Source organism: Lissotriton helveticus, chromosome 4_1, assembly GCF_964261635.1.
Source record: "Lissotriton helveticus chromosome 4_1, aLisHel1.1, whole genome shotgun sequence".
Lineage (NCBI taxonomy): Eukaryota > Metazoa > Chordata > Amphibia > Caudata > Salamandridae > Lissotriton > Lissotriton helveticus.
This window is the reverse complement of record NC_136063.1, coordinates 802291958-802306223: the sequence shown is the minus strand read 5'-3', so window position 1 is coordinate 802306223 and position 14266 is coordinate 802291958. Positions and strand designations below refer to the sequence as shown.

Genomic DNA, 14266 nt, shown 5'->3' with positions numbered 1-14266 from the left:
GAATTACTGAATAAGGATGTTCACAATACATCTGGAATCGAGCTATGAATACACAAAAAGCTTTAGAGATTGCTTTTTGCAGTGATTGTCGGGGGACACGATCTGCTATTGCTGTCTGCGCGCTGCAAAGAGAAGACACACACTCTCGGGTTGACAGTTAGTGTGGGTCGGAAGTCCCGAGCGACCCCGGCCCGTTTATTTAAGCCCTCTGGCCACGCCTGGCCAGAGGGTGCTACAATGTGTGCATCTGTTTCCGGTAGGGGTCTTGTACATGGCAGGCGGTGATTAACTAGACCACTAAGTCCCACCCCAAATCAGTTCAGGACAAAACAAGATGAAAATAATTGTTAACACACAAAATCAGCAAGTCTCTGGTTCGGTTTTGGATTGGGCCTCAAGTCGTATCGATGTTGACGGGAGGTCTGACTTCTCCTTGAACTGGCAGTCTCTGTTGCGCTAGGCAAGTCTCTCGAGTCTGTGTTGAGAGGTACGCTGGTGCTGCTGGATTCGGAGTCAGACCATTGGTGGAACTCGAGCCTGTATCTTCACACACCCCTTCTCCACTGCAGGATGTCTTGGGCCCTGGCCTGTCACCCTCAGGAGTGGGAACTCTTTTAAACCATGAGACATTACGGGTAATGACTTCTCCGTTCTTTTCTGTGGTAACTGCAGTTCCCCTGACTGTCTTGACGAGCCGCAGCCCTGGTTCGTAAGGTGTGCAGAATTTCCCTCCGCTGCTACGGTTCCTTACAAGTACGACACATCCAGGCACCATTGGCCGGGTTTGTGCTCTTCGCCGTCGACTGGCTTTCTCGTTGGTCGCCAACCTATGGGCTTGAGTGGTTGCAGGGTCGTATGGTTCTGGCTCCCAGCTCTCAGCTACCGGGATGGTATCACGCCTGTTTCCGGATAGCATCAGCGCCCATGGCGACCTCTGGGTTGTACAGTGAGGGGTACTCTGGTACTCCCGCAGAAATTTCTGGAGGATGATTTCTGGATCTGATTGCTCGGCCACAGCTATGAATATGACTTTGTTCAAGGTCCGCATAAATTGCTCAGCCTCGCCGTTGGCTTGGGGTCACTGGGGAGTGATGAGGTGATGCCTTATTCCAAGCCAGATTAGGAACTCCCCCGAACTCACTCCCTTGGATCGGGGACCCATTGTCTGTTTTAATTACGTGTGGCAGCCCAAATAATACAAAGGTCTTCTCCAGCATTGGTAGGAGGTGGTCGAATGCGGTGGAGGGCAGCACCTCTATGACTGGGTACTTCGTGTAGCCATGGATCAGGGCAGCAGTGACCCGGACGTCTGGAAAACTCACAAAGTCAAGGGTCACCCACGACCAGGGCGACGGAGCGGGATCTTCGGTTATCACGGGAGCCGATGACTCCGGGTTGCCAGTGAGTTGACACGCTCGGCACCCATGCACGAAGTAATCTACTGCCTCTTTCAGACATGGGAACCACACCTTCTCCCTCATCCGGGCTTTCACTCTTCTCGTGCCTTGGTGACCTTGGTGTGCCAGAGCAGTAGCTCGCTCTTGCAGGCTCAGGGGTATGACGATGCCTGAACCTCTCAACACTATACCACTTGTTGCGGTGCTTAGTTCTTAATGGATTCTCCACATTTTCCCAAGGTGGATCCGGTCTGGTTTGCTCCATCCGTTGACGTCGTGGAGGAAACCTGTCCACAAGCCTTTCTGTAACGCTTCCAATACTTTTTTGAGAACCGTGTCAGTTTGTGTGTGCGCTTTAATTTTGGAGATGGTGAGGGCTTTTGGGCATGCCCACTGAGTGATTATATTGACAAAGTCTTCGGTCTGCTTCTCTTGGTCTGAGTTTTCTTCTGCTGGATCGGCTGGATGGCGCGATAAAATGTCAGCTGGGTTCTTAGCACCTGGCCGGTAGACCAATTCCAATTGGTAATGTTGAAGTTGGGTCCCCCATCTCTCGATTCTGGGTGGCGGATGAGTAGCGGGTCCTTTGAATAGCGGGAGGAGCAGCTGATGGTCAGTTACCATGCAGAACAGGTGCCCACAGATGTAGAGCTGAAAGTGGTTGCACTCCCACTTGAAGGCGAGTGCCTCCCGTTCAATCTGTGAATACCGGGTTTCTGTTGCAGTTAGGGATTTGCTCGCAAATGCCAGTGGGACCCATGTTTCTGGTTCTGTATCCTGTGCCAGTAATGCTCCCACTGGACTGGAGTCCACTATCAGCTCTGTTGGGCGTGCGGTGTCAAAGTAAGCCATGGTCGTTTTCTCAAGCAGGGCCGACTTTACCTTGCGGAAAGCCTCTTCTGCTTCTCGGCCAACTCTCCATTCAGCGTCCTACTTTGCCCGGTTTTGCAACAGCTCCACGATAGTCACGAGGTTGGGTATGAACCTCCCGTAGTACGTCGCCATGCCCAAGAAACTCTGAAGTTCTCACGCTATCGTGGAAGCAGGGGCAAGCTGGATGGCTTGGGATTTTCGGGAATCCACCTTCACCCCTTCCTGGCTGAAGACGTATCCGAAGAATTTGATGGATTTCTTGAAAAACTTGCACTTCTCTTTGTGAAGGGTCACTCCATGTTCTGTGAGACACTGGAGAGTGGCTCGGAGTTGGCGGTGATGGTCCTCGAGGGTCGCCGAATATATCAGAATGTTATCGCTGACATTTAGTATCCCTTGAAGTCCGGACAAGATCTCTCTCTCAGCATTCTGGAATATTTCGGCAGCTGACGATATTCCAAAGTTCAACCTCTTGTAGCACCGGAGCCCCAGCCGTGTTGAGAAAGTGGTGATGTACCTGCTTTCTTCAGCTAACCTCAATTGGTGATACCCTGCGTTGAGGTCCAGCTTGGAGAACCACCAGGACCCATTGAGGTCAGCCAGGATGTCGTTAACTGTCAGCATTAGGTCTCTCTCTCTTTCCGTATTGCCTGGTTGGGCAGTCGCACGTCTATGCAGAGTCTGATCTGTCCGGGTTGTTTCTGTTTTTCAGCTATGACCATGGGAGACACCCAGGGCATTGGCCCGGTTACTTTCTCTATAACCCCTTGCTGCTCTAGTTTTTGTAGTTCTTGTTCTACTAGTGGCCGTAAGTGAAACGGAATGCGCCTGAGTCACAGGGCGACCGGCTTTAACGATGTGTTGATGTGCAGCTTTACTGGTGGTCGCTTCATGCTCCCCAGTCCTTTGAATAGTTGCGGGAACAGTTCTAGAATGTCTTCTGTCTGTAGTGTCTTTACCGCATTTGCGAATGTCACCAGGCTAAGGTCTTCTGCGGTGTGGCTTCCTAATAGAATATCTACTTCCTTGTTGACCACACGAAACATTGTCGTGACTTTGTGGCTTTCTGACCTCAGTTGGACAGTCATTTTCCCCTTCAGGGGAAGTGGCATTTGGCTGCCGTATGTGAGGATTCTGACTTTGGCCGGCGTGAGTGCTGGCCTTGGGTTTAGTTTTTTGTAGTGTTGGCTCCCCATGACGATCACCGACGCTCCGGTGTCGATGAGGGCTGTGATGGGGGATCCTGCGATTTCAATGGCACATGTGGCTTGAGGACACTGCCTCTGCTTGAGGTCGTTTGCAAAGGATACAAGGTAACATTCTTCTTCTTCCTCGGTGGATGGGTCCTCGATATACGGCCGATATTGTGTTGGTGTCTTCGGCATCCGTGCCGTGTCTGGTTCATCTAGTGAGAGCTCACAGATCTGTGGCCTCCATCCTGGGATCCCTCTGTTCCGTGTTCCTCCTCTGCATACGCTCAAAAAGTGATTGGGGATTCCGCACTTTGAGCATGTCTTGCCTTTTGCTGGGCAGTCGTTTGTAGCGTGTTCTTCCCTGGCATAGTAGCCGCACTGTATGTATAGTATGTATGTATAGGCATTTATATAGCGCACTACTTACCCGTAGGGTCCCAAGGCGCTTCGACCGCTGCGAAACCCTTCCTGGCTTCCCTGAGAGATGGTCCCTTAATGGGTATCTCCAGGGTGAGACCAGGCATCCCCGGCGGTCTGGTGGGGCCGTTAGTGAAGATGAGGCAAGCTAATGCCCAGAGTTGCCGAGTGTGAACGCTGATCAGAGTGGGCACCGAGGCGAGAGAATTATCGAGTCCGCTGACCCTGGTCCAGAAACCTGCCGCGCCGGGAATCGAACCCTGGTCCCGGGCCGTCCTCTGCTCTCGGGTCTGCCGCCTCTAACCAGTGAGCCACACTACTTCACTGGGGTTGTCGCGGTCTTCTGGTGGGCTACCGTACCCGGTTTCCGCGAGCTGGCGTGCGGGCTGCGTCCACTCACTCTGTCTTGATCGTCAGGGCTTGTTCAGTAGTGGTGGTAAGCGCTGCTTCAATGGCTGTAGTTCTGACTTTAGACAGGTCGTGTGAACGTGCCAGGACGAGCACGTCATCTAGGGTGATACGGGGTTGCCTGAGGATGAGAGTCCTCAGGGTTTTTTTTCGGCACCCCTGGATGAACTGCACCTGTACCACTTTGGCTTGATCATCTTCAGTGCACGTGCTGGCTTGCTTCCCCAGGCGTGCATGGAAGGCGTCCATGGATTCACCCTCCCTCTGACAGGCTTGACGCAATTTAAAACGCTCGTAGTCTGAGTTGAGTTGGGGGTCAAAGTGGGCGTTGAGTGCCCTGACCGCAGCTTTGCAGTCTGTGAGGGCTCCTGTGTTTGGCAGATGCGCAAAAAGTTTATAGATCTCATCCCCTGCGAAGTGTAACAGCAGCGACCTCTTGACTGCCCCATCTGTCTCTCTGGTGGCGACAAAATAGTTGTCTAGGCAGCCGACCCACACGGTCCACCTCGGGGATGCGGTGGCGGGATCAATCAGTTCACTGAAGGGTGGAAGTGCTAAATGGTTAGAGCGGCAGACCCTGATGCAGAGGTCTAAGCCCGGGACCAGGGTTCAATTCTCCGCCTCAGCGGGTCTTGGCCTCAAAAATTCCACGGACCTGATAATTCTCGCCTCGGTGCCTATTCCAATCATGGAGTCCCACTCTGCAACTCTGGGTAATAGCTTGCTTAATCTCCACAACGGCCCCCACAACGCTAAGGATGCCTGGCCTCCACCTTGGGGGTGTCCAGGAGTGGACACCTCACAGAGTAAGCCAGGATGGGTTCCTCAGCGGTATTCGTACAAGCGCCTTGAGACCCTTGCGGGTGAGTAGTGCGCTATACAAGTACCAATTTACATAACTTGGGAGTACACATGCGCTGTTGGTGCTGCAGGGGCCGCTGGCTGTGGAGCTGCTGCGGCTTGGTCAGTCATGGTTGAGCGTGGTTCGACTGTCCTCGTTTATTAAGGATATCTGTATCCGTTACGATCTTTATTTTTCTTTGGCCTTGTGTTCTCTAGGGCAGTTGGTTTTGCCAATGCTTGTTGCCTTTATTTTTGTTGGCAGTTGGTGGTACCAATGCTTGTTGTTATCCCTTGTTGGATGAGGTGTAACTGTGCACCCTCGCACGTTTGCAGTATGCCTCTGCAGTGTTTTAGTTGCCTGAGAGTCCTGTGGGCTGTTTTATGGTAGAGCGCTGCTGTGCACGGGCGCCTCTTGGGCCTCAGCGCGAGCTTCGCCTTGATGAAATCAGGCTGATCTCGCCGATGCATGTGCATGCGCGCACTCTATATTTCGATGCAGGCTCTACAGGGCGTCACCGGGAGCACCAGCGCGTCCTTGTTTAGCACTGGGGGTGCTACTCGTGGATCGGGCGCAGGACGTCTGGCTGTACCTGTAGCCACCGGCGGGTGACTTCTCAGCCTCGCTTGGCCGAGCAGGTCTTCCCGGATCTTTACATGCGGAGGCACCAGCGGAACCAGTGCTTTTCCCGCTGTTGTTCCGACAGGCCGACCGACCGGGTCGGACAGGTCACTCTTGTTGGGTGAGCGGCGGGGTCTTCTTATCCCATCCTCGTCACCAGTGTCGGGGGCATGATCTGCTATCACGGCCTGTGCGCTGCAAAGAGAAGACACACACTCGGGTTGACAGTTAGTGTGGGCCGGAAGTCCCGAGCAACCCTGGCCCGTTTATTTAAGCCCTCTGGCCACGCCTAGCCAGAGGGTGCTACAATGTGTGCATCTGTTTCCGGGTAGGGGTCTTGTACATGGCTGGCAGTGATTAACTAGACCGCTACAGTGATCACAGAAATGGGTTACTCACATACATTAATTTTGTATTCAAACAGAAGTGTCTTAACAATTTCCTACGATGTTGCATTTGTTTTTCCTACCGGTCCTAAGTAACTGAAGAAACCGGTAGGAGAGACTTATGATTACTGTGGAATGCTTTAGTAAGAGGGAGAGAAGGGCCGGGAGTCCTAGCCCTGAAAAAATCTAAGTGACCCACAAGGGCATGTTGATTTCGGAGTGAAACATGTAGGCAACATTTTCAGATGTAGAAACCATAAAGTTTCAAAATACATGCAGCGTAAGATTAATTTTGTATTTAAACAATGACACAATACCGTGAAATAAAGAGATATCTAGGATTTATCCATAGTAATTTTTAACTGGAACCGTGCATTTTCCAGAAAGGACAATTTATCTTGAGCTGCCGAATTCTGTTTAGTTGAGTCCATTAGTGTGGTACTTACCTACCCTGATGAGAGGAGTCACCCATCACGAAGCATGTCGTCAAATGACGGGTGAGGTGTCTCCTCTATTTTCTTAAAGAGACTCCTGTAGGATGGTTGGCGAGTTGATTGGTAATACGTGCAATGGCAAAATAAACAAAAAATCTCATTCTCTCTGGGTGTGAAAGAGTGCTTGGATACCAGACAGAAGTTTTGGAAGACTTTAGAGTTATGATCCCCAAGTCAGAATTACAACGAATGAGACTAAAAGTTATAAGTTTGCACATTACAGGTTTCCTTCTATTGTTTACAAGAAATGTTGACTTTTACCAGATTCACAAACATCCCTAGGCCCAAGCAAAGCTTAGACCCATGCGTAGTCCTACTGTTGTATTGTTACATCTACCTGGTACTGTTGATCAAGGTAGTTCCAGACAGAAGTTGAGGTAAACCATGCAGGTATGGTGCCTTGGGCCATTCCACACACTCTGGGGAAAGCGGCAGACCTAGAAGACTCATTCATTATGAAATGGATCAGTTTCAAAGAAAAGATGACCCCCCTTTAGAATCTTAACATTAACGCTTTGTGAATCACCCCAAAAATATTTTGTGACTAAGCAGGTCAAACTTCTGGAGAGTTATGGGTAAATCAGATCATACACAGGAGTAAAAAACACAACTACTCACATGATATGCCTGGTAAATCTGGTCTGGTTATTCACAGCTAACAAACAACTACTCGCCAAAAGCTATGATAATTGGGTATATGGTCCTAATAGTTACACTGTGTGCATCATCGAACACCAGTCTTACTTTTCAGTACTGGGCACTATATTTATTCCATGCTAGCCATGATCACAAACATTTTTGAAAAAATGTTGTTAGTCGTGCCCTTCAAATGATTATTAATTATTTGCACCAAGGCCCATTCTCATATTTTCCTTATAAGGTCCATTCCGTCCACAAGCTCTCTACCTACTATCAAATATGTTTATACTTTTGGATGGGGGGTAATCTCTTCAGCACTTTGCGGACTTCTCTTTTTATATGAGCCACACAGTAATTGAGCAAGTGGGAGTGACTAGAAATAACTTTTAAGAAGATTTGGACATATGACAATTGATACCTTAATGATTCACCCCAATGCCTTCATAGCTACATTCCTCTCTTGTGTCGTCAGCATGTGAAAGACCCTCTCAGAATTGGTACTTTGAGAGAAATGTGTCTTGAATAATTTGATAAATAAGGATAAAGAGGGCACTGCAAATGGCACAGTGCCATTTCCAGACATTGGCAGACATTTATTGGCACTGTGTCATAGTTGGAGTATTTTTACCTAGAATTATTTTAACAATTTTGTACATTTGGAATCATCATCCAGTTTTTCAATTTCTAAAGGGGGAAACGGTCTAAAACGTAAGAAGTACGATTTTTGGAAACATACCTTTTCCCGCTAGCCAAGAGAGAAAACGAAACGTCTGTAGTTAGCAGGATCAATCTCGCCAAAATATGGTACTACCCCAATTTTTGTTCACGATGCGATCTCTTACTTTAACAAAATGGCAGGAGAGGCAAATATCAGTTGACAACAGCATCATTCAATGTGGGATGGGTACTCGCTGTCTTGGTAAACCATTTTGTTTGGCATCTTTCATGTACCTTAGACGGTTAATTCATCCTATGCTCAATTTACGTGTTGATTTGCCGCTATTGAAAATTATGACTTTTCATGTAACTTTTTTCCCTCAAATTTCGTAAAATATTGTACTGTAAAAAGGAGCTGTATTTTTTAACTTCTATTGAGGAACAATCGTGGGCAAAAGTAATACTATTTCTGCTAAAGTGGCAATGTTAGGACTGAAAGAGCCTGAGTAGATTATCACCTACTGTTGGTTTTTATTGCAATTATTTTTGGCTAGATTATTGTAAAATCCAAATCCACTACCTCAGAGAAATGGGAAAAATTGATACTTACCATGCATCTTGAAGAATGTTATTTTGCTTGAGGGTGAAATATGAAGTGATTTGGGGTAAATGTAGATATTGTTTGATCCATCTTATATGTGGGTGTCTAGTTAGATCTGTATAAATCTTGAACGGTTACCATTTGTATGCTGTGGGCAAAAATAGAAAATAAATTTGCAAACAAAAGAAAATCTTAGCGCGCTTTTTGATTAGAGTTTGAATCTGGACTGAGGAAACGTGCTTTCTGTCTTAACCAAAGCAACATAATTGGAAAATAAATCTCAAAGTTGGCTTTGGAGCAAATTTGCTCTTGCTCAAATAAATACTGATCACAAAATAAATGAATGTATTTTGTGTGAATAACAAAAACTATAGTTCATACATATGTGTTTTTAAAATTTTATATACATACTTTCTAAACAATGCATATTAAGAGATGGGGTTCGGATGTATTTAATTTTATGATAACAGATTCATTGTTAATGTTTCCTTTATCTGTGTGTCTACCTAGGAGCCTGGATACTCGACAGAAATGAAGGAGGAATCTGTACAGCAGTATCAGTTTCCATCGGGCCAAGTTTGGAAGGAGCTCACTTCAGAGGAGCAAGCCAAACTGGAATAGAAGCTCTTCACAGAAGCAACATTTCCTCTGAATATTTCAGCCGATATACATTTTCTGTAGAAATTATAAAAATAAGCAAGAAAAGGCTTGATTAAAAAAGCATGGCTAGTGTTATTGAGCAATAAGGGCACTCGCTCAATGAAGAGAAAATGTAAAGTAACTTTTTGTGATTAGTTTCACCATTTAACTGACTTGTCTTAATCTGGTGGGTGTGGCCTCTGGCGTCTTCTGTGGAAAGGTGAGTACATAAAGAGGTCTGCAGCGGGTAGGTGTTTGGCATACTTCAGCAGTAAAAAGTGGTACAATATTTAACGTTCTATTTTTCCCATGCAATATAAAGGGACTAAAGACTGAGCCGTACGATGTGACTCCACCAACTACCTTTGAGCAAGGAGGAGAAATGGAGGTAGTTTGGCCACCATTGGCCACTGCCCTTATCATTCATTTTTGCAGATCTGTCATCCACTTAGCAGACCCCTGTTGTGTACATATTCTTTGTTCCATCCACCCGTAAGGGCATTTTATGTGGCATGGGGAAACTGCGCTTTGTATGTTTTAAGTTTGCAAAAAATGTCATGAATTGGATTTGTTATTGAATGAAAAAAGAAATGACTTTTGCTACAAAAACTTCAGAGCACTCTGACAAACCGTGAATGTAATTTAGTTTTTTACGATTATGTATTTTCTTGCTATTCGTTGATTAAAGGTGACTCAAGGACAGGTTGTGTTGGCCTAATCAAACACATCAGATTTTAGATAATAATTATTATTAATATTATATATTTTTGTCAAGCACAGCTATCACCCAACGGGCATCTTGGCGCTTGTAACTGTCAATAAATAATTAGAGATCTTACTTATTATTAATTATAGTTAGTGAGTCATTCCAGATAGCCATCAATTTCCAAGGGTAGAAGCAGGTTTTCAAAAACTCAATAAATTAGTGTTTACAAGGTGTGAATTGGTACCGCACATTCTCTCGCCTTTTGACTGTCATCCAAACTAATAAATCAATTTGCTGCCCCTTGGTGGCTAGGAATTGAAATTGAAGAAAAAAGCACCAAGCAACAGCAAGTGGCACGTCTGGACCATCTCCGCACCCTACTAGGATTGCTAAACATCAGAAAACTACTGGTTAATTTAAAAGTAAGTTCAAACGTTTGTAGATTTAATCCTTTCAGTTGCAGCTGGAGAAGTGTATCTGTGAGGCCCCTAGCTCTGCATTGTTCTGTGAACAACCTGCTGGCAGGAGGGAAGTGGCGGCTCCTCGAGGGAGTGCTGCGGGAAGGTGGGGGAGGGTCAGGGTGGAGGGTAGTAAATTCCGGCACTCGTCCGTACGGAGTTAAGTAAATAAATAAATAAAACAAATTACATTGCGCACGCCTCAAAGCAGCAATGCAATGCAGCGCGCACAATGTAATTCGTTTTATTTATATATTTATTTACTTAACTCTGTACAGCTGTATGCCGGAGTTTACTACCCTGCCCCTCCCCCGCCCCTCTAACCCTCAGCACCCCCTCGAGGAGCCGTCACTGTACTGTTGACTGCTTCAGATAGGGAAAACTGCTTTAAGTGCAATTTGCCGCTAACGTTCTTTAGCAAAATAGGCACAATATTGTAAAATTTACACACTCATTTTTTGAAAGATGGGATTCTCGTTTGAATGTGTAAAAAGACGACATTGTCTCAATGTTAATGTCTGTGAAAAAATAGGAATAACAGGTATATATATATACATATATATATATATATATATATATATATATATATTACCTACTGGCGATAGCCAGTAGGTATATATAGTTAGGATTGATTTCCATAGGGAAATCGCAACATTCTATTGGGAATAACTTTGGCGCCGGTTGAGGAATCTGCCTGAATTTTTCAGCAACTTTGCCTCGCGGCGCTCCGGTCCTTCCCTGAAAGTTTGGGGGGAATTCGTCAAGCGGGGGCCGAGATAAAAGGGGGGTCCCAAAACGTGTTTTCCCCATGTTAATTTCCATAGGGCGGTCGGTCGCACTTTTAGCTCGAACGGCTGAATGGATTTTCACCAAACTTGGCAAAATTGTAGGGACTGGTAGCCCGATGTGCCTTTGCTATGTCTCAAGATATGTGCTCCAGTGGATTTTGAGTAATTTAGGTTCAAAAAAATATATATATCTATAGCAGCTTACCTGTGAGCTTACCCGTACGCTTACGGTACGCGTACGTGCGCGTACCATAAGCGTACCTCTAGTGCGCGAGCTGCATTCTGATTGGCTGCAAATGTCTGTCAACACTCCAAAACAGAAACTGTTGGCAGCCATCTTGTGCCTCGGTAGACTGAGGCACAGGAAAGCAGAAAAACAAACGTGTAGAACTCAAAAAAGGGGCAGGGTAGAAGCATCCTGACCCCCTAGGCCTGGTCAGGGGGTCCCACAAGGACCCCCCCAAAAAAATCGCAGGGTACGCTTACGGTAAGCGTACCGGTACGCGTACCTCATTTTTTTACAAGAAAAAAAAAAGATTTGGGGGCCTTGTAGAAACACTCTGCCCCCCCTAGGGCTGTTCAGGTGGTCCCATACGGATATTAACATATATAAATGTTATCCGCTAATAGAATTAGCATTTAGAAAACCTTGCGAGTTCACTGAAAAAAAACAAAGGTTTCAGGCCTTATATAGTTAGGAATTAGCATTTAAAAAACCTTTGAAATTCACTGAAAAAACCATAGGTTTCACACCAGTTATAGTTCGGAATTAGCATTTAAAAAACCTATGAAATTCTCTGAAAAAACCATAGGTTTCACACCAGTTATAGTTAGGAATTAGCATTTAAAAAACCTATTAAATACACTGAGAAAACCATAGGTTTGACACCAGTTATAGTTAGCTGAACATTTTACTCATACACACACACACCCCCACATACACACACCCCACACCCACCCCTCCCACACCCCCACCCCCCCACACCTCCAACCACACCGAAAGACCCCCCACACCCACACACCATACACCCCCACCTACACCCACACACCCCACACACCCCCACCCACACACACCTCACTCCCCCCCCACACACACACCTCACAGACACACCCCACACACACCTCACCCCCCACACACACACACCTCTGACACACACCCCACACACACACACACACACCCCACACACACACCTCACACACACACCCACACACACATTCCTCACCCCCACACACACACACACCCACACACACACCCACACATCCTACACACATGAATGATCTAATATGTGACATCATCAGCAGTGGATTGCGGGTGCGCGATATATACTTAGTACAACTAACTATATAGGAGCAATTTCAATGGTTTTGTATGAGTAAAATGTCCAGCTAACTATAACACCACTAAAACTTATAGTTTTTTGAGTGAATTTGAAAGGTTTTGTAAAAGCTAATTCCTAACTATATAACTCCTGAAACCTATGGTTTTCTCAGTGAATTTCAAAGGTTTTTTTAAATGCTAATTCCTAACTATATAAGGCCTGAAACCTACGGTTTTTTCAGTGAATTTCAAAGGTTTTTTTAAATGCTAATTCCTAACTATATAAGGTCTGAAACCCATGGTTTTTTCAGTGAATATATATATATATATATATATATATATATATATATATATATATACACACACACACACACAAACACACGCACGCACACAAGTAGAAAGATAAATCATATTGGGTGCTTTTATAGCATAAAATATAGTGGTATAAAATACATTTTTCACAGGCGACTGTGAAATATGGAAAATATTTAATAGCTCCTTGTACAAAATACAGGTTTTATCATATGTAATTCATCACTAATCCTTTATGGGTTCCGGAGTAGCGTGCTACTCGCCGATAAAAGCACTTCAACACCTCGTCAGGGGTAGTAAGCACTGTATAAATGCAATTACAATACAATACGACTGCCCCCCAGAGGTCCACCAACTTCAGGGCTATTAATAGTATATGGCAATACCATCAAAAGTATGTGGCAAAAAAGGCAAATTATGTGGCCCATTTTCTTGCAGTGCTGCCCTCGCCATTTTCAGCAGACACATTTTGTAAAATCTGCAAACTATGTGGCAAATGTTGTAAACCCGCAGTTCTGTGGCAAAGGCTGTAGCCACAGAATGTATCCACAAAAGGTATGCAGTTCCTATACAGACTGGAGGAGAAGAAAGAGCTAGCCAGTAGGTTGGAAAGGACTGATCAAGTAGACCAGAGGGATCGGATTGATCAGAAACAAGATCCCTTACACACCCACATAGGTGCCATGCTTCATCATCAGGCAACTCCTCCTTGGGTCAGCGCTGCAATGCCCAACGGGCCCCTCGAGGGGTCTCTACCGGTGCCATGCTTCATCATTACTACTGAATACAGGGGAACCCTACTCGCAGAGAACCAGGGTAATAGTTTTATATAGGAACACAGCAGTTACAGTGGAAAAATAGACCAACAATTAAGGTAATACACATGCACAATGTGTGTGTCCCCAAGTGAAACATGGAACCATAAGTGACTATATACAGTGAACAGTTTTAAAAGAGGTTTCCATGAATACAAGAAGCGACCATTCAGTTATACATGGTGAAGAGCCTAAGTGTATGGTGACACTGGCTATGTAATGGTCCTCTCTGTAAAATTTACAGAAGGACCATTACATAGCCAGTGTCACCATACACTTAGGCTCTTCAGCATGTATAACTGAATGGTCGCTCTTTTAAAACTGTTCACTGTATATAGTCACTTATGGTTCCATGTTTCACTTGGGGACACACCGCACAAAGTATACCGCTTTTTGAATTTAAGAAAGTGATTTAAACCATCTCTGTGTGTATTTATAAAAACATTAGATGAACAAACTGTGCAGAGAGTCCTTTTTGTCCCCAGACATTACTTGGTCCCTTACAAATTTATAGCCATTGTTCATGTGTATTGCTTAAATTGTTGGTCTATTTTTCCACTGTAACCGCTGTTTTTCTATTTAAATGCTTCATCATCAGGCAACTCCTCCTTGGGTCAGCGCTGCAATGCCCAACGGGCCCCTCGAGGGGTCTCTACCGGAGATCTTATGTAGATATTAAAAGCTGTGATGAAGTATGTGTGGA

The 14266-nt window shown here is 45.6% G+C and overlaps 1 protein-coding gene across 2 annotated transcripts in view; it reads left to right on the top strand.

Annotated features, from left to right (window-relative positions):
• ENOSF1 (enolase superfamily member 1) overlaps positions 1 to 9891 on the top strand; it is a 238364-nt gene extending 228473 nt beyond the window's left edge. For both annotated transcript variants that reach the window (XM_078687452.1, XM_078687453.1), the window contains one exon: positions 9038 to 9891. In XM_078687452.1, the coding sequence (XP_078543578.1) occupies positions 9038 to 9148 (111 nt within the window). In that variant the 3' untranslated portion in view covers positions 9149 to 9891. The remainder of the gene's footprint in view (positions 1 to 9037) is intronic.
• Positions 9892 to 14266: the final 4375 nt, after the last annotated feature.